The sequence below is a fragment of the Rhipicephalus microplus genome, chromosome 2 (assembly GCF_043290135.1).
Source record: "Rhipicephalus microplus isolate Deutch F79 chromosome 2, USDA_Rmic, whole genome shotgun sequence".
Lineage (NCBI taxonomy): Eukaryota > Metazoa > Arthropoda > Arachnida > Ixodida > Ixodidae > Rhipicephalus > Rhipicephalus microplus.
The window spans coordinates 295504024-295524436 of NC_134701.1; the positions used below are offsets into that span (position 1 = coordinate 295504024).

Consider the following 20413-nt stretch of genomic DNA (forward strand, 5'->3'; position numbering starts at 1 on the left):
TTAACCTTGAAAGGACTCACAGCTGCCCAGAACACGAAATGAGGTCACTCCACTCATCACATTGAGTATAACCAACATTGTTTTTTTTCATGAGAGATAGATTCATATTTTCATTGCTTCATTCAAAGTCGTGAAGAATGACCTGTGGCACCTCCAACGGTAAAAATATAAACAATCCGATGTGCCTGGTAACGTGACCGTTGATTGCTGCGCGCGGTCGACGATTTATTTTTGTTAGTAGTGAAATATTGCTGGTATCTTTATATTAACAGATATTACTCCATAAAAGTGGTCGGCCTGCATTAATAGCATGCATTAAAGTGGCATTGCCTCAGCATGACGTAAGACTCCAATGCATGTCAGCGTGTTTTGAGCAACATTTCAGCGTGCTCATGAAACCATGCACATAGTTTCCAGGTCGCCAAGAATTTTAGAGCAACGTAGTTTTGCTACCTCTAATGGGTCTCAGAAATCACATTTACTGCTACTCGGTACGGCCGTGCATATGCATAGTGACGTTTTCGGTGACTTTGCTGAACTCGTGCATCAAGAGTAACGACCTCGGGAAAAGCCACTCGTGACATGGGTACAGGTGCACACAACGTGGTACAAATACAGGGCAGGTGCATAATGCCACATCATCTCACTGTAACAGCTCATTTTTTTTCAAAAAAATAGTTGAAAAGCTCTAAACAAAGGTGGTTAAGCACAGTTACAAAGGTGGTTAAGCACAGTTACAGCAACTCCTGAGAAAGTAGAATGATGACAGCTTTTACAAATCGCGACAAGGGCTGGCGACATTGCAATAAATTTTCAGTGTAGCTGCAGGAAAGGTACATCTGTGTTTAGAGTCTTTCACACTGAAAAATACTGCTTGCCAAACAACTATGGGCCTCTGGGATGAGCTACTGCAGCTACAAACACAACGAAGAGTGAGCTTTCTGTTGCGCCGTAAAAAAAATGTGTAAAAAAAATCAGTTGTCGCTCCTTTTAAAATAAGTGTTCAAACAAGGGCCGAGTTCTAAGACTACTGCTTTCAGTGACAACACCACGTTGCCTGCAGCAATACCCTGCGTGTTCTATGATTAAAGTGACAACTTACCCGCTACCCTCCAACCTGTCAATCAGTGCTCAATAAAAGTGACAGACGTCTCAAAGATGATCATCTTAGAATACGGCCCCAAAAACAAACTGAACTAAGCTAGCCAACAGCCATGAAATCCACTGCGAGGTCAGCCATACGGCTAGAGCGGATGAAAAGTGTTCTGTTTGTAAGCCTGTTTTCTTGATAAAGCTGCGACGTTCCACTACCAGAACCTCAATGTGAAAAATGGTTTCCGCAAGACAGGCGGACGAGTCCTGGGCGACAGAAATTGCTGATGTAAGGGCATGTCACGTGCCGTGTGAGCCTCTTAATCAGGATTCGGTTCGTCGTCTGAATGCGCCATAAACAACACTTAGGCATTATCGCTATTGAAATAAGGTGTTTGTAGGTCTAGCCTGTTGCCTTGTTTGCCTGAACCCATCGCAGCTGCGATGACTCAAGCTACAAAAAAATTGCCCGCAGCTTCCCTCGGGGGAACACTGAGGAGGATGCGGAGCATATAATTGGTTAACGGGGTGTTAAAGTGCGACTTACTTGGGTCGATGGCTAAATTGGTTAACGTGGTTGTGAAATGGGGTGTTAAATTGCGACTTACTTGGGTCGATGGCTAAATTGGTTAACGTGGTTGTAGGAGGGGGTGTTAAATGAGTGAACACGTACACACGTATGCGAAAGGACGGCGCTGGTCGAAGGGACGTCGATCATTGTGTTTGTGGATTCGTTGGAATTCATTTCACCGCGACCTTGGACGTCGACGCGCCGTACAAACCAACCGACGAGCGGCAACTGAGCGAGCGAGCGCCGACCTTGAGTATATATACAGCGCGACGGCGCATGCACTGTCAGCTGTTGAATGTTCTCGAAGGAGAAGCGCGCGCGCGGCACAGATGGCGACGGCGCGACGGCGCATGCGCTGTCAGCTGTCGAATGTTCTCGAAGGAGAAGCGCGCGCGGCACAGATGGTGGGCGACGGCGCATGCACGCGCGTCAGCTGTCGAATGTTCGAGAAGCGGCGCGGACGGCGCACTACAAGGCGCGAGTATAAGATGCTTCCGCATCTAAAAGGGGACGTTAATCGCGACTATGTGCAGCTGGAACTGTAGCTAGGTGCATAGAGAGGACCTCTTCAACTTGAGGCAGAGCAAAATTAGTATGAGAGGGTAAGAGGGTGTGACTATCATGATGGTCATGACATGAATAAAGTGAAAATCCAGTCACATGCTGCATCAAACGCTTTCCTCTGGACGTGTGCGGCACATACCCAAATAACACGAGCTGTGGTGTGTGCTGCAGGTGTTTGACAGTTTGTATCTGCCAAGAAACAGTGACAACTGATGTTGGTAATTTAAATGCGAGAGTTTCAAAAAAAAAAAAAGCTTCACTGAAAGTGATCGCCTGATGAATGCAAAGAAAATATGTTTCGGTCCCCGCAGGAATTGAACCGAGGCATTCTGCGTGACAATCAAGTATTCTACCAGAGACATGCCAGGTCTTGGTGCTCCTTTCTTTGGAAAAAGACCCTATGTAGGCATAATGTTGGTGAAACGTCAATTGTTGTTGCAGTGCTACCCATCTATATTTATGAACATTACATATGTACTCCAATGATATGGCATCTGGAGGGGGGTGCATGAGCTGCCCTTCCTCGAAATAATGCTGTTCTATGATGTAGCAAACCAATAAGCTACAAGCTACACAGCTTGACTAGCACAATCAGACTGCATCATTCAGGATTGCCAGCCCATTTTGCACGTTACACACTATTGCACTATTGACTGCTATTGCTGGTCATGTCCCGGCATTAAAGAATGCCAGTACTAAATGCACCCCTCTTCCTGCACATTCACCCTCCTAAAGGTGTGATAGCATAAATTGTACTTAAGTGCCACCCACTGAAGTTCGTCTAAGTAACACTATGCCCTCGCAAGAACAAGCACATTTCAGTTTCTGATGTTTGCAATAGCCACACAGCTTTTGGCATTATTACATGACTGTAAACAAAAAGTTATATATAAAGTCTTGGAAACCTTTTTTTTTTTCTTGGAATTTTTCACGAACACTAACCTTTCACAAGCATTGATGTTTCCCGAAGATACAAGCAGACTGCTGGGGTTCGACTCTTGCTGGGGCCCAGACATTTATCATTTGCATTCATTGGTTCAATGCTGCTGATGTCAGCTCTTTCTTAACACTTACGCGTTATAATTACCCATGTCTGTTCTCGCTGTACATTATCAAACCCTTTGCGCCAGAAGTGTGGCACACACCCACCCTCGGGTATGTGCCACACGTTTGGCGCAAAGGGCTTGAAAACGTGCGCGACAATATCATAACATTACTTATGTCATCACCAGCGAGTCATATTCGTCAAAACGTCTCACCCTTCCATACTAATTTTGGTCTTCCCCAAGTTAAAGGGGTCATGACATGGTCACCCAACAATTGAGAGCTTTCGGGGAAAAATGATGGTAGAGGGTCAAATATGCTTGTACACGTGTGAAAACTGGGCTGTATGAGATTATTTTAGTCCAAAATAAACCGTAGAAATCATCGGCTGTAAACTTCGGCCACCACCGGCAACCGCCATTTTTTCATGGCTAGCGTGACATTACAAGCCGAAGGAGAAGTGTCGTCGTCTACTACCAAACAGCACTTTTCGCATGTGGTAAGTGTTGCGAGTGTTACTTGCTGCATGGTCCGCATGTGTCAGTGGGTTGCAAGTGTCGCGGTGTGTTACCGGCACCATCTTCATTTGCGGCGGTGACGTCGTGTACATTGCGCATTTCGACTCTGACTCCATCGCCACCAGCTCAAGCGACAAAGAAAGTGTCGAAGACAGTGTGAACCAAGATGCCAACGATCTCACTGTAGGGGCAAACATTGCAGACGGCTTTCCGCAACGATAAGTAGCTTAATTTCAAGCGTGCCAGGTTGCAAAGTGAGCTTGGGATACAGGAGTACGTCGATGTTGCATTCGCGAGCAAGTGTTATTGTCGCCGTGGAATTGGCAAAGCGTGTAGATTTTTGCTGGCTAACATACGTGCATACACGAATTTCAGTCCTTAACATAATAAATAAATGGTCGTAGCAATTTTGCACGTTGGAACACTGTTTTTCCATCGGTGGCATGTGGCATATCTAAACATAAGCCGAAGCAAACAGCATGTCAGTGCGGTGCTAAAGTTACTCACGATATACACCTTGACCGAATCTTTGCTTGAACTCTGTCGGTTGCGTTCGGTTCCAGTAAAAAATAGCAAACGTGACACTCAACCAAGGCACTGCCAGTGAGGAGTTTCAATAAATATTTATGCCTAGTGGCAAACGGCATACGCATTGCACATTCACAGGACACATTTTGACCTCCGAAATCGCTTGCTGCAAGTACCGGCGCTACATGGGTGATGCGGTGGCATTGTTTCAACCCCTGGAAGTAATTTAATTCTAGTGGCAAGTTGAACAGTGCAGAAAAAGTTTGATTGCAAGCGCAGCTGACCACAGAACACTATCGTTTTCCGGAATGCAGACTGTGCAGCAGCTCGCCCAGCAAACAGTTCTTGTCGTCACGGCCACGACCTACTGTACTCCTGACCTGCCCATATAACAGGTTTTCTATGGAAGCGCATGTCCCTGCTCTCGTTCAACCACTCACCATTGGTGGCACAACCTATAACCTGTTCGTCTGCTACTTTATAGTCGTTTTTACGACACTGGTGTAAGAATGCCTGCATTTTGTAGTGAACAGCTGGCATATATGTGACTATTTCTTCACTCAGATGGCTGATCAAGTAAGCTGTTCTGTGCGCTTAACTTATTGCACGCTGGTTGACAAACGTGGGAAACGTAGACTTACATGATGTAGGACAGCCTATGTGGTGTCGCATCCTTTTAATAGCTAAAAAATTATGAATGAACTTTATCATATTTATTCCTGAATTATTTTTTATTTGTGCATGATGACTACGTACTATAAGTGCTCTGTTGGCCAAAATATGACCAAAAACGCTGAAGGTGAAGTCAGTGAACAGGTGCTGACTAGCGCCATGCCGCTCCTAGGTTACAGCCTTAATGCCAGAAGGTATCAACTAGAACGTGGGCGCTGGAGAGGGGCTTTCTGGGCGGGTCAGGAGTAGAGTACGTCGTGGTCACGGCTAGCGATCGCTTCAGTGTTGCCCGACTCTCAGGTCGCTCGGTCGTTTATAAAAATATTAGATATTAAATTAACGGCTCGACCAAATTCATTCAAATTTCACTAGCTTGTCTGCGAACGAACAGGAATCAACCCGCACAACAGAGATTATGGTTGAAAATTGGGTGTCATGATCCCTGTAAGAGGGTTATCACGAGAGCACCCAAGCGTAGCATGCTGGATATATAGATAGATTCATACATAAACACTTAAAGTGCCTGCCATATGCAAATGAATTCTCCGCATTTCAAATTGCACCATAGTCACCTTCTCACCGCATGCTTCGCATGACACCGATTCCCATGGTCATGGCATCTGCCAAAATTTTATTTATCTTTTTTTTTTGCAATAGCGAAAATGGACACTGGCAACGGACAACTATGATGCCAAAATCAACCATTGCTGTGATCTCATAACAGCTTTCACTGTAAAATTTTCACAGCGTGACTGGGACTCGAACCTGTGACCACTCACTGCCCATGTTAGACAACTCTGCCATGTGTTATGGATCGGCAAGAATCTAACGACGAGCTATTTGTACTCACCAGTTACTGCTGGCTGTATACAGACCTCGGGGGTGCTTCAGCGTGTTCTGCATCACCCATGAGATGGAGCGAAAGGCGCGCTTTAGAGCACTGATTCTTAATTTTCTTTGAATTTGAACACTGTCCTTGAGACTCACATAAGTGGCCCCTTTATATAGTATGCCCAGTCGCGATGTGGTATGCAGGGCACCTAATTTGTCAAGCGCCACCATGCAGCCAGACACACAGAGGGGAGTCCTCATGCCACAGTTAAACAAAAAAATAAGTGTGTTGGGTTGTGCATAGGCGGCATTTTAGTATGCTGCTCAAGCATGAAGAAACAACTGTGACAGTCATGAGTTCACGTTTGTCCTGTGTATACCTGTGCGTTTTTTTAACATCCTTCTTTGTGTTTGAACAGCACACCACAGGTGTCGAGCTGTGACAGTAATTTGTTCACACTCATACTTTTTGTCTTTCTTTTGTGCGTACTTTGTGATTGAGAGGTGTGTTGCAAGTTTTCAGCTGCCTGTCAAATGAGAACGAGCCCTTAAACTTGCACTTCTTTCCTTCACTCATAGCAAAGGTCTCGTTCTGGCAAACCTGGTGCCTTCAGATATATGGCATGTGAGGGATTATTGGTCAGCTGCCAGCTTGTAATAAAACCAAGTGCTTTGTGACATCACCAGGCAGAAACAAAGTTTCTACACTTGCCGTCATGGCTACTAACTATGCTGACTCACACTCTCATGTTTAAATGCACGTATATACCCCATACATGGGGAGATGACCTCATATATGGTGGGGTGTTCACTGCTTTACCTCAGTTGGTAGAGCATCAGACACATTATTCAAAGGTTGCAGGCTCGATCCCTGCAAGTTATCTTTTCGTCCACTTTCTTTCACATTTACATTACAATCACTATTAATAACACACCCTATATTTTCTTTGGCATCATTGTCTGTTAAATCTCATTCATAATCATGTTGCAGTTTGGTGACTGACAACCCAACATTTGTAATATTGTCACGGGGCCGTGACAATATTCTTCAGCTCTTTTGTTACCGTATGAATATGTTTCTTTTTTATATTTATCAGGAAAATTTTTTTGCCAGTTCGAAAAGTACTCTAGCACACATTGCAGTATACCAAATTTTGTCCAATGAAAATATGCTATAGAGCAACAAAAGTATTAAACGAATAAAAATGTGGAAAGTGCATAATTTTTAGTTGCCAATAGGTGAACAGAGCAATAGAAACACTATAGATGCAAAAATATTCAAGACAAGGAAAATTCAAAATATAAATTTTGAAGTCAAATGAGCCAGAAACAATATAAAAAATAATAAATGTTGAACAAAAAGTTCCTATTCACATAGACAAAGAACATCAGAACCGGGGTGCTGCTTCGTTGCTCGAGCCATGCAATGAAGCATTGCCTGGTTTTTAGTGAGACACAAGTGAACTCGTACCCATTTTCCAGTAAATTTTCGTTTTCTTGGTATAAGAACCTCCAGCTTCTCCAAATTAGATGGATGCCCGTGATGTGAACAATTCCTCTATAAACCAAATGTCTAATGAACTTCGTTATTTCACCTAGTGTCACATCTTTCCATGAGTCACCTCACTCCGCTTAGGTTGGCATTCCTATATAAGCATCCAATCATATCTCTTAGCATTTTGAACATCATATTTATTACAAAAAGAACATTATCGCATGCAGTTCTTAAACATTTCACACTGCTCTGTAGTTAGAGCCAGGATGTGCTTTGGAAACCTTTTTGTCATTCGGAGAAGCTCTACAGCCGGCGCCAGCACACCGCGCCCCAGCGAAGTGTGGACCGTGGACGTAACCAGACTAGCTAAAAGATTGTGCACAATGGTCAGCATCGACGTACTTGCGGCAGAGGAGACAGCTTGAGGCAGTAAACAAAACAAACCCATGGACGGCTATAAATGTCTCAGGCTGATGCAAAACATCATTTCCACAAAACTTCAAGTTCAGGTGCTTCATCCTCGAACTTTCAATTCAGGAGCGACGTATGTGTTTTGCGGCGCTGGTTCGCACCTATAGGCACGATTAGTGGCACTAGACGCGACCCTGTGTCTGGTATAACAATACGAGCAAAACCAAAGCTGCTGGAAACTGCCTGAGAAGGCCATCTCAACACTTTAAACATGCGGCGGACTATGGTAAATATTTTTTTAGAATAAATTTTTCCCGACTACTAGCAATGGCTGTCTATCGAATAACTGGCATAAATTTCTGGCAATTATTACTGCTAAACATTATCAAATTGCAAAGCTGACACCTCAATCCAATATTTGGTTTGCAAAGGTTCCTTTCATAACAAAACTTCAATGTTTCTGCAGTATAATCTCGAGGGGCATGCACTTTTGTCAAGTACGCCAGTCTAGTGCACTTTCCCAACAATACATTCACATTGGTGTGCACAAAGGTCTGTTAAAAATCACCATATAGCCAAAACGGTCCAATTCAAATTGATTCTGAAAGTTGAGTGGCTGGACTAGCTACTAGAAAGTGCTGGGTGCACAAGAAACAAGTTTTGCATGCTAAAATTGATTATCCAAAACGTCAATCACCGGTGATCGATTTGAATAGGCATGGTAACGAAATAGTTATTTGGTATGTTTGGGAAAGATATTCGCACTGTCCGTAGACTGAAGCATCGCACAGTGGACAGAGAGAAAAACACCTCGAGGAGGATCAACCGACGATGCATTGCTTTCACATTGCTAGTGCGGGCCTTGCCAACACCTGCCACGCAAGCAGACAGCTTTCATTAGGCTTTTTCACACATGAGTGAAAAAAATATCCAACATACGGGCGCCGTGCCGTGGAGCACAAACCAGATTAGCTGCGGGAATATCATCATTCTTTTTAATGAAATATACCAATATAAAATGCGTGGTCATCGGATGTGTGGTAATCTGTTGGCAAGTCTGCGCCACCTCAATACGCTTTGGTGGTGGGTTCCCCTCGCATTCTCTAAATGTGACCTTGGGTAGCCTTATGGCAGCTTCCAAAACAATAATGCCAGCTTCCTCCCTCGAGGCAAGGGAGTCACTGGTGTCGTCAACTGACCACCATGTTCAGGCAGAAGCGATTATCTGAGCCGAAACGGTCATGGCAAGCTTTTGGCGCCCACCCTTCGAACCACCGGTAAGATGAAGTCAACGACCTCGTAGTGCCGTTCCAAGAAGGAGAGGTGGGAAAAAAAGAAAGCACGAACTGGGCATGTGCCAATAAAAAACTCACACGCACGCACGCTACATTTACCGATATTTTGGTGCAATTTTTCTGTTCTGGGCACCATTCAGAAATCAGCTGCAGGATGTTACGAAGTCATGTAGCGAAGTTTATATGTTGTAGCACTAATGTTAAGATAAGCTTATATATGTTAGTATCGCCTGAGCGCCTGACTTCAGCCAACCCCCCAAGCATTCACCCAATAAACATGTGTCTTTGGTAACAAAACTACAAAAACTTCCTTACAAAGTTGGCGACACCATTCTTTCACGAGCTAAATGGTCATGATAAATCAAATAAATCCTAGCTTTGTATTGTCGTGGTTGAAACAATTCAAGTTTCAAAATACTTCCACTCATCGAGAGATAGCCGTATTCCTTCACAACATTACAGCTAGAAGGAAATTGTTTTTGTAAGCGACATAGTGTTGCATATGGCATAGATGGTGCATTTCTACTTTTTTCGTTTTCGTAAATTGCTATGAGGCCTTTCAAGACACCAAGTGGGCGAGCTGGGTCACACTAAATAAAATCATGCAGCCACTGTTGAATTGGTAGAGAGTGGCATATGGCAGCCGCAAATGGTGTGCATCGCCGCAACATTTATTTATGGGAAGCCAACACGGCATCTGCGGACACAAGATGGATAGTGCAGCAGAGAATGAAGCGGTAATCGATGCTCGCAAATTGTGCTGAGGTTTCATCTTCGCCACCATACAAATGGTTGGTTAGCAAATTTCTACTCATTTACCCTTCACTTCATGTGTAATTGTAATCTATTTCCATGTGGAACTCAATGCTGCATCATGAATGCAGCCTGGTGTGATTACACTTGTCAAAATAAGTTTTAGAATATGCTTCCATGCCTTCCTACTCGCTCCCTATCATCTTCCGGACCGCCATGTTGGTTTACCTTGCGTGCCACCTACAAGTCGCGGACAATGCGAATACCCACTAGTTGAAGCTATAGGCTACACAAAGTATAGGTGATTTGTAAGTTCATATAGATGGAATACAAAGCGCACAATTACATCCATCATGGTCGACATCAAGCATAATGACAGAGAATCTCAATACAACTTACATGCATGCACTTCATGGGCGGAGTACTGAAAAGCCTGGTGAGGCACCCTCTCCACACCATCTGACAGAAAGAGGGGTACAGTGAGATTCGCCATTTTCAGGTACTGTGGCGCCGGTGAGAGGTGGCGGCCGGACGCTCCGTTGAGATTATTGAGGTTTTCGACTGCTTCAAGCAGCAGATGTTGCTGCTTGTTTTCCCGCGTGTGTGGTCATTTTGCAGCGTTGTAAACGGCCTCGATATTACCGTAGCCCTTAGAGTTTCTGAAGTTAAAGGGAAAGTAGAAAAAGCTGACCGATTTCACTGCGAGCCTTGATAGTGAGCATCCCGTTCAAATTAGCGCCCCAAAAAGCCATGAGTGGTTAAATGGGTTAAATTTAGCAGGCCCGTGAATGTATGCAGCACCCATTTTGTGTACGAGTACAGCACCTTCCAGGTTTTCAGTTTTCGCGCTTAGTTCCCCCTGCTCGACGTGGTCGCTGTGCAAACAGTACCAGAAGTAAATTAGGTATGTGTTCCGCCTCTAAAATAGAAGGAAAGGACCAGTTTCAAAACGTTTATCACATCATTACACATCTGAAAGGTTTGCGTAGTGCCTCCATGACCTTCACATCTGCAGCAATTTGTGTTTGACCTTACTTGCTGATGGTGCTTTCTTTCTGACGTTTCAGCCCTGTACCATGCTATTTTTTGTACTTCTCCAACACCGAAACATAGAATAGTAATGGGAACATCACGTCTTAAATGTGAAAATTGCGTATTACCACTGGTTTTGTCTGCTGCTTGCCGAATTCATTCTCTTGATATTCTGTTGTTCTTTTAATCAATAAAGCACCCAACAATCATATTGCCAATAATATGACATACCTCAGTTGGTGATTGCGCTTAGATATTGAAAAACAATTTTTTTTCTATCTGCTTATTCTACTTTGTGCTTTTAGGTGATCTGAACAAGCTCTGCATAGAATTCGATACAAGAAAAACTGTAAGATAAAGCGCGCCTCCGAAAATGTAGCCTACATTACTGAGAAATTGGTACTGAGGTTCCTATTATAATCCTTTTCAAACATGACACCAGGTGTTGAAGAGCGTACGTGTGTGCCTTATTTACAATTTTGTACATATTTATCTACCCAATGTGCAACCCAACATTTATTTACTTGATGCAGTATGTCAGCGCTCCCCTACTTTATCAAAACATAAATCGAAGGGCCACCGAAGCGTGACAAATTGCAATCATCACCAAAAGTGTGCTTTTTGATACCGTCTCTTCCGAGACAATCATCTCAACGACCACCATGTTGGATGAACAGTCGTGTCACCTATAGGCCGTGAAAGTTCCGAACAGCTCTACCTGATAGCAATTAAGCTGCAAATGTTTCAGCCATTTAATTTCAACCATAAAATGAAAGACAGCAGGCATGCAGACAACACAAAAGACAACGCAAACGCCGACTACAAAGTTTGTACTTTTCTGCACGGCCTCACTCTGGCATCACGAACCAGTCAGCTACACTAAAGGTAGTATAAAAGTCCTGCGGCACTTTTTTAACATAGTCAGAAAACGTTAACAACCGCGACTCCTGTGAGCATGTGAGCAAAATGTAAAAGCCCTGCACAGAGCATGCTCTTTTCTTGGGGAACAGCGTCCTAGATAGGCCCATCGATGGAAAGTACACGGCCATGTTTGGCATTGCACAAGTCAGTTGACAGATTTAGAGGTCATTTTTGCAAGACTGCCACCAGATTTGGCAAAAAAAAATTTGCCCCTGTAATTGTGCTTTCTACGTGAAGGCTCTGTGTCATCCGCAGTGCCTTGTGCGAATGCAACGTTGGTTGTTTTATTTACCGGAATGAACGTACAACACGCATTGCAGAAGTCGGGGGCATTGCAGAAGTCGGGGCGTGTTGTGTTGCTGTGTGCGCAGCTGTGCAATTAAGAGATCGGTCTCGATCGTGTATCAGAATTGGGAAATCTACCTGCAACCACGTTTCAATATATGTTGGATTCGTGTCGGCAAAGCACGTACCTAGTCGACTACGCATAAGGACGCATTTTCTGGAGAAATGGAATAGAGTTGCAGCATACGGCGCGCTTTCATTTTCTGATCGTGCCTCAGAAGTAGGAAGTCTAGCTCTCTGCACAGCTGATCGTGCCATGCCGACGGCGACCTCGGGTTTAATCAAGGTGAGCCAGGATGTGGTGTAGAAGTCGTCACTAACAATCACCCGAGCAAGAAAGGGTGCAGACCGACCTTTAGGTACAGTGGTTGCAGGAAACAGCTCTCCCAGATTCAAGGGACACACGCTCTGCACGGTATAGGCAGGGCCAAGGCTCCTTTTTTGCCTATCTCAACGTACTTGGTCGTCGCACGTCTTAACGTGAAAGACCCTTTCCTTCGGCTCATGTACCCCATTGCTGGTCGATATCTCGTTTAGGGTTGGTGGATATCGTGCATCAACCGCTGTGTGATCAGAATGCTGTGAAAATTTTTTTAATGCAAGGCATTTCTTAGCAGACTTTGGCGACTGAGCGTATCTATCTATTTATCTATCTATCTGTCTATCTATCTAGCCACTTACGTTTCGGTGCTTTCATGGCCACTCACTAAACTTGGCGTGAACTAAAATTAGCATGGGAGGGTAAGATGGTTAGATGAATATGACGCTCTGGTTTAGACATGAATAATGTCACAATCCTGTCCTGTAAGTCGTCAAACACTTCCCGCCAGACAGTGGCACATACCCATGGGCCGGCATGTGCTGCTAGTATGCGGGTGTGTGCCACAGGTGATCGACACTTAGTATCTACCCAGCAACGACGAGAACACATATGGGCAATTTTAACACACAAGCGTTGAGAAGTACCCGACATCGGTAGCGTCCATCCGACTAACAGAAAGAATAAATGTAGCCCCGCCACGATGGTCTAGTGGCTAAGGTACTCGGCTGCTGACCCGCAGGTCGCGGGATCAAATCCCGGCTGTGGCGGCTGCCTTTCAGATGGAGGCGGAAATGTTGTAGGCTCGTGTACTCAGATTTGGGTGCACGTTAAAGAACCCCAGGTGGTCTAAATTTCCGGAGCCCTCCACTACGGCGTCTCTCACAATCAAATGGTGGTTTTGGGACGTTAAACCCCACAAATCAATCAATCAAAGAATAAATGTAAGGGTTCCAGCTGGAATCAAACCCAAGCATTCTGCCAGGCAATGAAGCATGTTACCACAGAGCTATGCCAGGTCTCAGAACTACTTTTAGAAAAAAAAAAATGATAATTCTCATGAAACGTAAAAATAGTGGTTGCAGTGCTGCCTACCCAACTTTATAAAGATTACATGTGTACTCCTTTGATACAGTCGTCACGTCGGGTTAATATCAATTGTGGTTAGTTTACATGCACTGAAGTTGATTTATGTAGCACTGTCCAGGGTCAGCGTTCCCACGAGCATCAGCCCTTCATATCAGCTTCTGGTCTTGCTGATAAGCATGCTCCAGTTGGCATCGTTGCGCAAGTACAAACAAATGGTTATATAAGAATCTGCGAATCTTCAACATATATCTGTGCGGGCAACATTATTTAGCCTCATTTCATGACCTACCCCTCAATAAAAAAATGCAACATGGTAACCTTCGCTCTGCATGCTTCGCATAACCTCGATTCCTAGGTACGTGGGATCTGCCAAACTTTTTTCCATTTTGTTTTTAATTATTCTATTTATTTTTATAGTGCACTCTATCAAGCTGAGAGACAATAAACATTCATTTATTTGAATGTTGGTGGCTTATGCTTATTGCAGCTGAGGCCCTGCAGGCGACGGCGGTACGCTGGGCGGAGTCTAATTTACAGGTACACGCAAGTAGCGGTGTTAAAGCAGCCTTCATTCGACGTACCCAAATTATCCAGCCTTGGCACATTTATTCTTCATATGTATACGAGGCCAAACAATATGTCTTGTGCTGACACAGCTGGGGGAATCATAGCATCCCCCCGCGAGGCGGTATGATCAGCTGTGCAGAGAGCTAGACTCTTTACTTCTGAGACACAATCGGACACGATCAGAAAGAGGAAGCGCACCGTGCCTGCTGCGACTCTATTCAGTTTCCCCCGAAAACGCCTTGTTGTGCGAAGTCGACTAGGTACTCCAGGCTACGCTTGAGACACAAGTCTGACATACATTGAACGCGGCGCACAAATTCAGTTCCCCTTGAGCGTGTACTCATACACATCCTTGCACGTTGATTCCCTAATTCTGAGACACGATCCAGACCGACCTCTTAATTACACAGCTGCGCACACAGCAACACAATGGGCTCCAACTTCTGCAACACGCGTTGTACATTCATTGTTAAACAGCCAATGTCGCATACGCACAATGCACCACGGACGACACAGAGCATTCATGGAGAAAGCATACCTACAGGAAAAAATTTATTTGCCAAATTTGGCAGCAGCCTGGTAACACGGACTACCCAAGTCTGGCACCGACTTCATCATCTTCATCATCATCAGCCTGACTACGTCCACTGCAGGACAAAGGCCTCTCCCATGTTCCGCCAGTTAACCCGGTCCTGTGCTTGCTGCTGCCAATTTATACCCGCAAACTTCTTAATCTCATCTGCCCATCGAACCTTCTGTCTGCCCCTAACCCACTTGCCTTCTCTGGGATTCCAGTTAGTTACCCTTAACGACCAGCGGTTATCCTGTCTACGTGCTACATGCCCGGCCCATGTCCATTTCTTCTTCTTGATTTCAGCTATGATATCCTTAACCCCTATTTGTTCCCTAATCCACTCTGCTTTCTTGTCTCTTAAGGTTACACATACCATTTTTCTTTCCATTGCTCGCTGCGTCGTCCTCAATTTAAACTGAACCCTCTTTGTAAGTCTCCAGGTTTCTGCTCCGTAGCCAAGTACCGGCAAGATACAGCTGTTATATACCTTCCTCTTGAGGGATAGTGGCAATATACCTGTCATAATTTGAGAGTGCTTGCCAAATGTGCTCCACCCCATTCTTATTCTAGTTACTTCAACCTCGTGGTTCGGCTCCGCGGTTATCACCTGCCCTAAGTAGACATAGTCTTGTACAACTTGAAGTGCACTATTACCTATCTCGAAGCGCTGCTCTTTTCCGAGGTTGTTGTACATTACTTTCGTTTTCTGCAGATTCATTTTAAGACCCACCTTTGTGCTCTCCTTGTCTAACTCCGTAATCATGAGTTGCAATTCGTCCCCTGAATTACTCAGCAATGCAACGTCATTGGCGAAGCGCAGATTACTAAGGTACTCTCCATTAACTCTTATCCCTAACTGTTCCCATTCTAGGCTTCTGAAAACCTCCTGTAAGCACGCGGTAAATAGCTTCTAGACTTATGCAACGCCAAACAAAGGCATTGGCCAAACAGAACCTTGCTAGAGAACAAGTATAATTCGAAAACTGTTTTGCTTAGAGGCGGTGCCAGTGGACAGCGCGAGAGATAGAGGGAGCAGTGCCCCTCTTACACTTCTCCCCAACCCCACGAGCAAGCATTCCAAGGGAACTCATTTGTGCACGCCTCTCATACAAAATTTCTAGCACCACCCTCACGTATTTCTGCTGCATCACAGTAAATAGCCGACGCCTTGGCAGAATAAAAAGAGTGCTCATGATGGCTTTCGAGCGCACTCGTAAGGTCGAAAGGAAAAGCAAAGTGCACGCAACAATAAATCGATTCGTGAGGAATTAATTACCGTCATTCGGCAGCTACTTAAAAATCGCTGCAGTTTCCTTCAACAAAAGCGATGCTGAGAGGAACTTACATGTCGGGCTTTGCTCAGTTAGGTCCCGTAAAAGTTGTTGGTGATAGTGAAACCACTTGATTGTGTGCTGGTAGTGGTGCCAATAGCGCTTAAACAATGGATTCTGGTACCATCGGCCACGCGCGCAGGGCTCGTAGAGAGTAGCGCGAGATCGCATGTTTGATTTTCAGACCGTGCGTGGTGCACGACCTCCGGCTAGAGTGTACCACAGAACCGTAGAGTTCCCTAAATGCACACAACACCTACACACTACCACGTGCCACCACCACAGAACACCACCACTTAGAGAAGGGAAACTGTACCTTTGACAGAGCAACCACAGAACACCTATACACTACCATTGGTGCAACGGAAATAAGGTAGGCGGTGGTGTTGTGAACTAACTTATCTGACCTGGAGACGGCGCTGACAGTCCTATCATCATCATTGCGCTAAGGCATTATGGCGGCTGTTTTGGTAGCGGTTGCGGGGTGAGCGATAGTTATAGCGCGAGAACAAAACGACGACACAGAGACAAGAAAGACACGAAAGAAGGACACGTGTCCTTCTTGTCTCTGTGACGTCGTTTTGTTCTCGCGCTATAACTATCGTCATGCCATACCAACTAGCCCAAGCTGCCACACTTCTATGCGGGGTAGGGTCGTGGAGCGCGCCCGCATGTTTATGGGCGTTTATTTGCTGCTATTGCGGGGTGGTATTCGCGCACACGGCACCTTAACGTTACTATAAATATTTCCGCTATGCCGCCAGGTGACCGAGAGACCTCAACTGTCAAAAAAAAAAAAAAAACACGCCAAGCAAGTAAGCTTACATTGTAATGCAGCAGTATACATGTAAACAAGGAACAGCTGTCTCTCGCAGAGTTGAACAATACATGAATAAAAAAAACAGTGATAGCCATCTGTTTAATAAAATTACCCGCTGAAATTGTGCAACTTTCTTTTGGCTCGTTTAGTCCGACAACGATATTTACACTAGACACCCTTGCACAATACTTGGTACTGTGCTGCCCATTGTCTTTCTCACCACACATACTCTCAAAAAGTGCAGTGTCAGTACGACTACCCTGAGCAGCAATATGATATTTGACAACGCATTGGCGAGCGGCACATCGCGTTGAATAAAAAGAAAGAAAAAAAATTCTCATCCGGAATCGGCCTCCTACACGACAACATGCATCCTTGTACCACAATCAGAACCAATGGGAAGATCAAATATTTTGTTAGGGCACACTAATTGCTCGCCCTACTGTCCTGTGCCAGCACAGTGTGATTATTTCGTCTTCTTTAACTCGAAAGAGTGGCTCGGGGTACGATTTGAAGACAGTGAGAAACTTAAGATCACCGTTCGCAACAGGTTCAATTACCAAGCGGCGATCCTTTATTCAGATTGAGTAAAGAAACTACTGCGACGGTGACTCTTCGCTGGGACGGCGACGCGATCGGACGCGTCTGCACCGAGCTCCGGAGTTTTCCGATGTTTCAGTAGGAAGACGTGCCTTAGCTCAAGATTTCTTGTACGAATGGTTTCTGCAAATCATACCGGTCCCGAGGATACAACTTTCCGACCGATATTGGTCACAATTTTCAAGTAAGCTTTTCATCTTTTCACGCCACGCCGGCAAGATCCGCCACTGGACGCCTAAGCCTAGCGACGCTACACCGGACGCCGCTGTCGCGGCCGCTGGGACACTAGCCGACATGGAAATCGAGGTCGACGGCGTCGAAATCTCTCTCGAAGAATGGTCAGACGATTCCTGGACACCACCTCAAGGTTTCCGAGCCCAGGCGAAACGTCACCAGGCACTTAAGCAACAAGCCCAAATGAACGACGCGCAAGTAAGCAAAGCCCCCAAAACTCCACCAACCCCCCGGCCGCCGCCGGAACTGAAACGCCATCCCTTGCCAAGACTGCCGTCGCACACGTACCACATCGTGGGACGCCCCAAGACACCCATTGACCTCACGCGCACATCACCCGGAGACTTGCAGAGAGCACTGCTTAAAGCGGCATCTCTGTGTGACCTGGACCCAGCCAAGCGTGATCAACTACGCATACACCCAAGGAATAACACTTTCACCGTTAGTGTGGCAACCACCGACCGAGCAATCGCGTACCAACGCATCACATCAATCCTCCTCGGAGAAGACCGGCAGATTGAGCTACACATGTACGCCCCGCCACCAGACGACGCGATACGAGGCATTTCTTTCTACGCCCACACGTTCCCCACCGATGATGAGACGCTGAAGGACCTTCAAGACAGCAACCCTGACTACCAAATAGTAGGTGGCAGACGCATGGGAAAAACGAAGAATTTACTTATAACGCTGCTCGGGGACCACCTACCTAGATGGCTTCTACACCGTGGAGGTCTCATTCGAGTATACCCTTTCCATCCCAAAGTAGACGCATGCTTCAACTGCCGGAAGACCGGGCACCGCTCCGATGTGTGCCCTCAACCTAGGCGCCGACGCTGCCCGCGTTGCGGAGAAGACCACGAGCCACCGCCGCAAGGAACGCCACCAACATGCCAAGCACGCTGTATCGTCTGTCAAGGAGGACACATGACGAACAGCTCAAGATGCGAGTACCGCTTCGCCAAAAAGTCTGAACCACTTAACGCAGCACAAGCAGGAAAGACGCTACAAACCGAGTCACCAGCGACGCAGCAAACCTCAAATGACGATAGCCCGCCTGCCTTGGACGAGCGTAACTACCCCAGTTTCGGGACATCACAAACGCCGACGAAACGCGACAGCCGATCGAAGTCACGATCTCGCCAGGGTCAAGCAGCCTCCCACTCTAGGTCCAAATCAAGAACCCGATCATCAAGTCGCATCCCACATGCTGATATATCCAAAGCACCACCAAGCAACCCTAGTGTGGCATGGGCGCAAAGCGCAGCGTCTCCGCTGCCATCATCTCCCCCGCAGCCATCGAAATCGTGCGCCTCAACGCATGACCCGCTCGTCAAGGAACTTACGCAAACAATCAATGCGTTAAAATCCCAAATGGCGACGCAACAAGCTCAGATCGAAGTGCTCCTTGCGCAGAACCGCTCCCTAGAAAGTAAACTGGCAAAGGCCAGCCAGTCCGTGCATAATTCAACTCAACAGCCCCAACCAGCCGCAGCAGCCAAACGCAAAGCAACGACTTCCACGGAAACGCTGCAATCCGAAGAGGACATGACGGCGCGAATTATTGAAATGGTCAACGCATCCGTTGCTGAAGCCCTCCGCACGACAGTCCAAACCACGGTCGTCAACGCCGTTCGTGCCGCCGTAACAGAAGCCTTCGCAACCGTAGACTCACGCCTAACGAACATAGAGACACGGTTCTCAAACATGGAAGCCACCGTAAACAACACCGTTGCCGGATTAGAAGCACTCAGAACTGCCACAGACACCAGTTTTGCAGTAATCAAACAAAGCATGGCCAGAGCACCAGCTATCACACGCACCCGAGTGACCTCTCACTCTTCCACCCAGCACAGCGAACCCACGACGGCCTCAAGTAATGCTCCAGCTGATGCATCATGGCCAGCACCCACTTGACTATATGGCAGTGGAACTGCAGGGGCTTTCGTAAAAAGAAAGCCCACCTGCAGCTACTCGTACAAGAAACACAACTGCCCAATTGCCAAACGCCTCCAGACGTCATCGCACTACAAGAAACAATGGCTTCTGTCTCACTCCCTGGTTACATCGCTTTCCAACAATTCACCGACTCGCACAACCAAGAAGCCCCAAGTACAGGCACGCTCGTCCACAAGAGCCTCACGGCGAAACAACACGACTTAGAATTCTCGGACATTCCACACACGGTCGTTGAAATTCTTCCGCGAAAACGCTCGCACCAATCAGTCTTCATCCTCAACGTATATTGCGCACCCCGGGCACGCGCCGACGACTTCAACCTGCTCTTCCAGAAAACCACATCGCTTTCTCGAGGCGCACAACTGCTTATACTGGGCGATTTCAACGCCAGGCACCCTGACTGGGGCTACCTGCAGGCGAACAAACGAGGCAAGAAGCTATGGCAACTCGGTCAGGACCTCCGGCTCACTCTACTAAATGACCTGCAGCAGTCACCAACCCGCATAGGAAACAGCGTGTGTAGGGACACGTCACCCGATCTCACATACTGCAAGAATATTGCGCAGGCCAGATGGGAGAACACCTGTCAACTCGCTGGTAGTGACCACTACATCATTGCCATCCAGGTACAGACGTCCGCTGGCAAGAGAGTACACAAAGCCCTCGCTCAAATCACGGAGTGGCCAAAATTTAGAGACGTCCGTGAAAGTGAAGCCCCAGAACGCATAACAAACCTCAAGGAATGGACAGCCTCCCTAAACGACCACGTGCGACGCACAACGCGCGAAAGTAAAGCAGCAGAGGAAACGCCTGCCACAGACTCTCGTCTTCTCCACATGTGGGACGCA

General features: G+C 46.3%; 1 protein-coding gene across 2 annotated transcripts in view; it reads right to left on the minus strand.

Annotated features, from left to right (window-relative positions):
* Positions 1-16258, minus strand: part of LOC119178476 (gem-associated protein 8) — a 31621-nt gene extending 15363 nt beyond the window's left edge. The window contains exons 1-2 of one of the 2 annotated variants that reach the window (XM_037429686.2): positions 15967-16258; positions 10174-10233 (exon numbers count right to left, since the gene is read on the minus strand). In XM_037429686.2, the coding sequence (XP_037285583.2) occupies positions 10174-10233; positions 15967-16123 (217 nt within the window). In that variant the 5' untranslated portion in view covers positions 16124-16258. The remainder of the gene's footprint in view (positions 1-10173; positions 10234-15966) is intronic. The other variant, XM_037429693.2, reaches the window with a different exon arrangement.
* Between the last annotated feature and the right edge of the window lie 4155 nt (positions 16259-20413).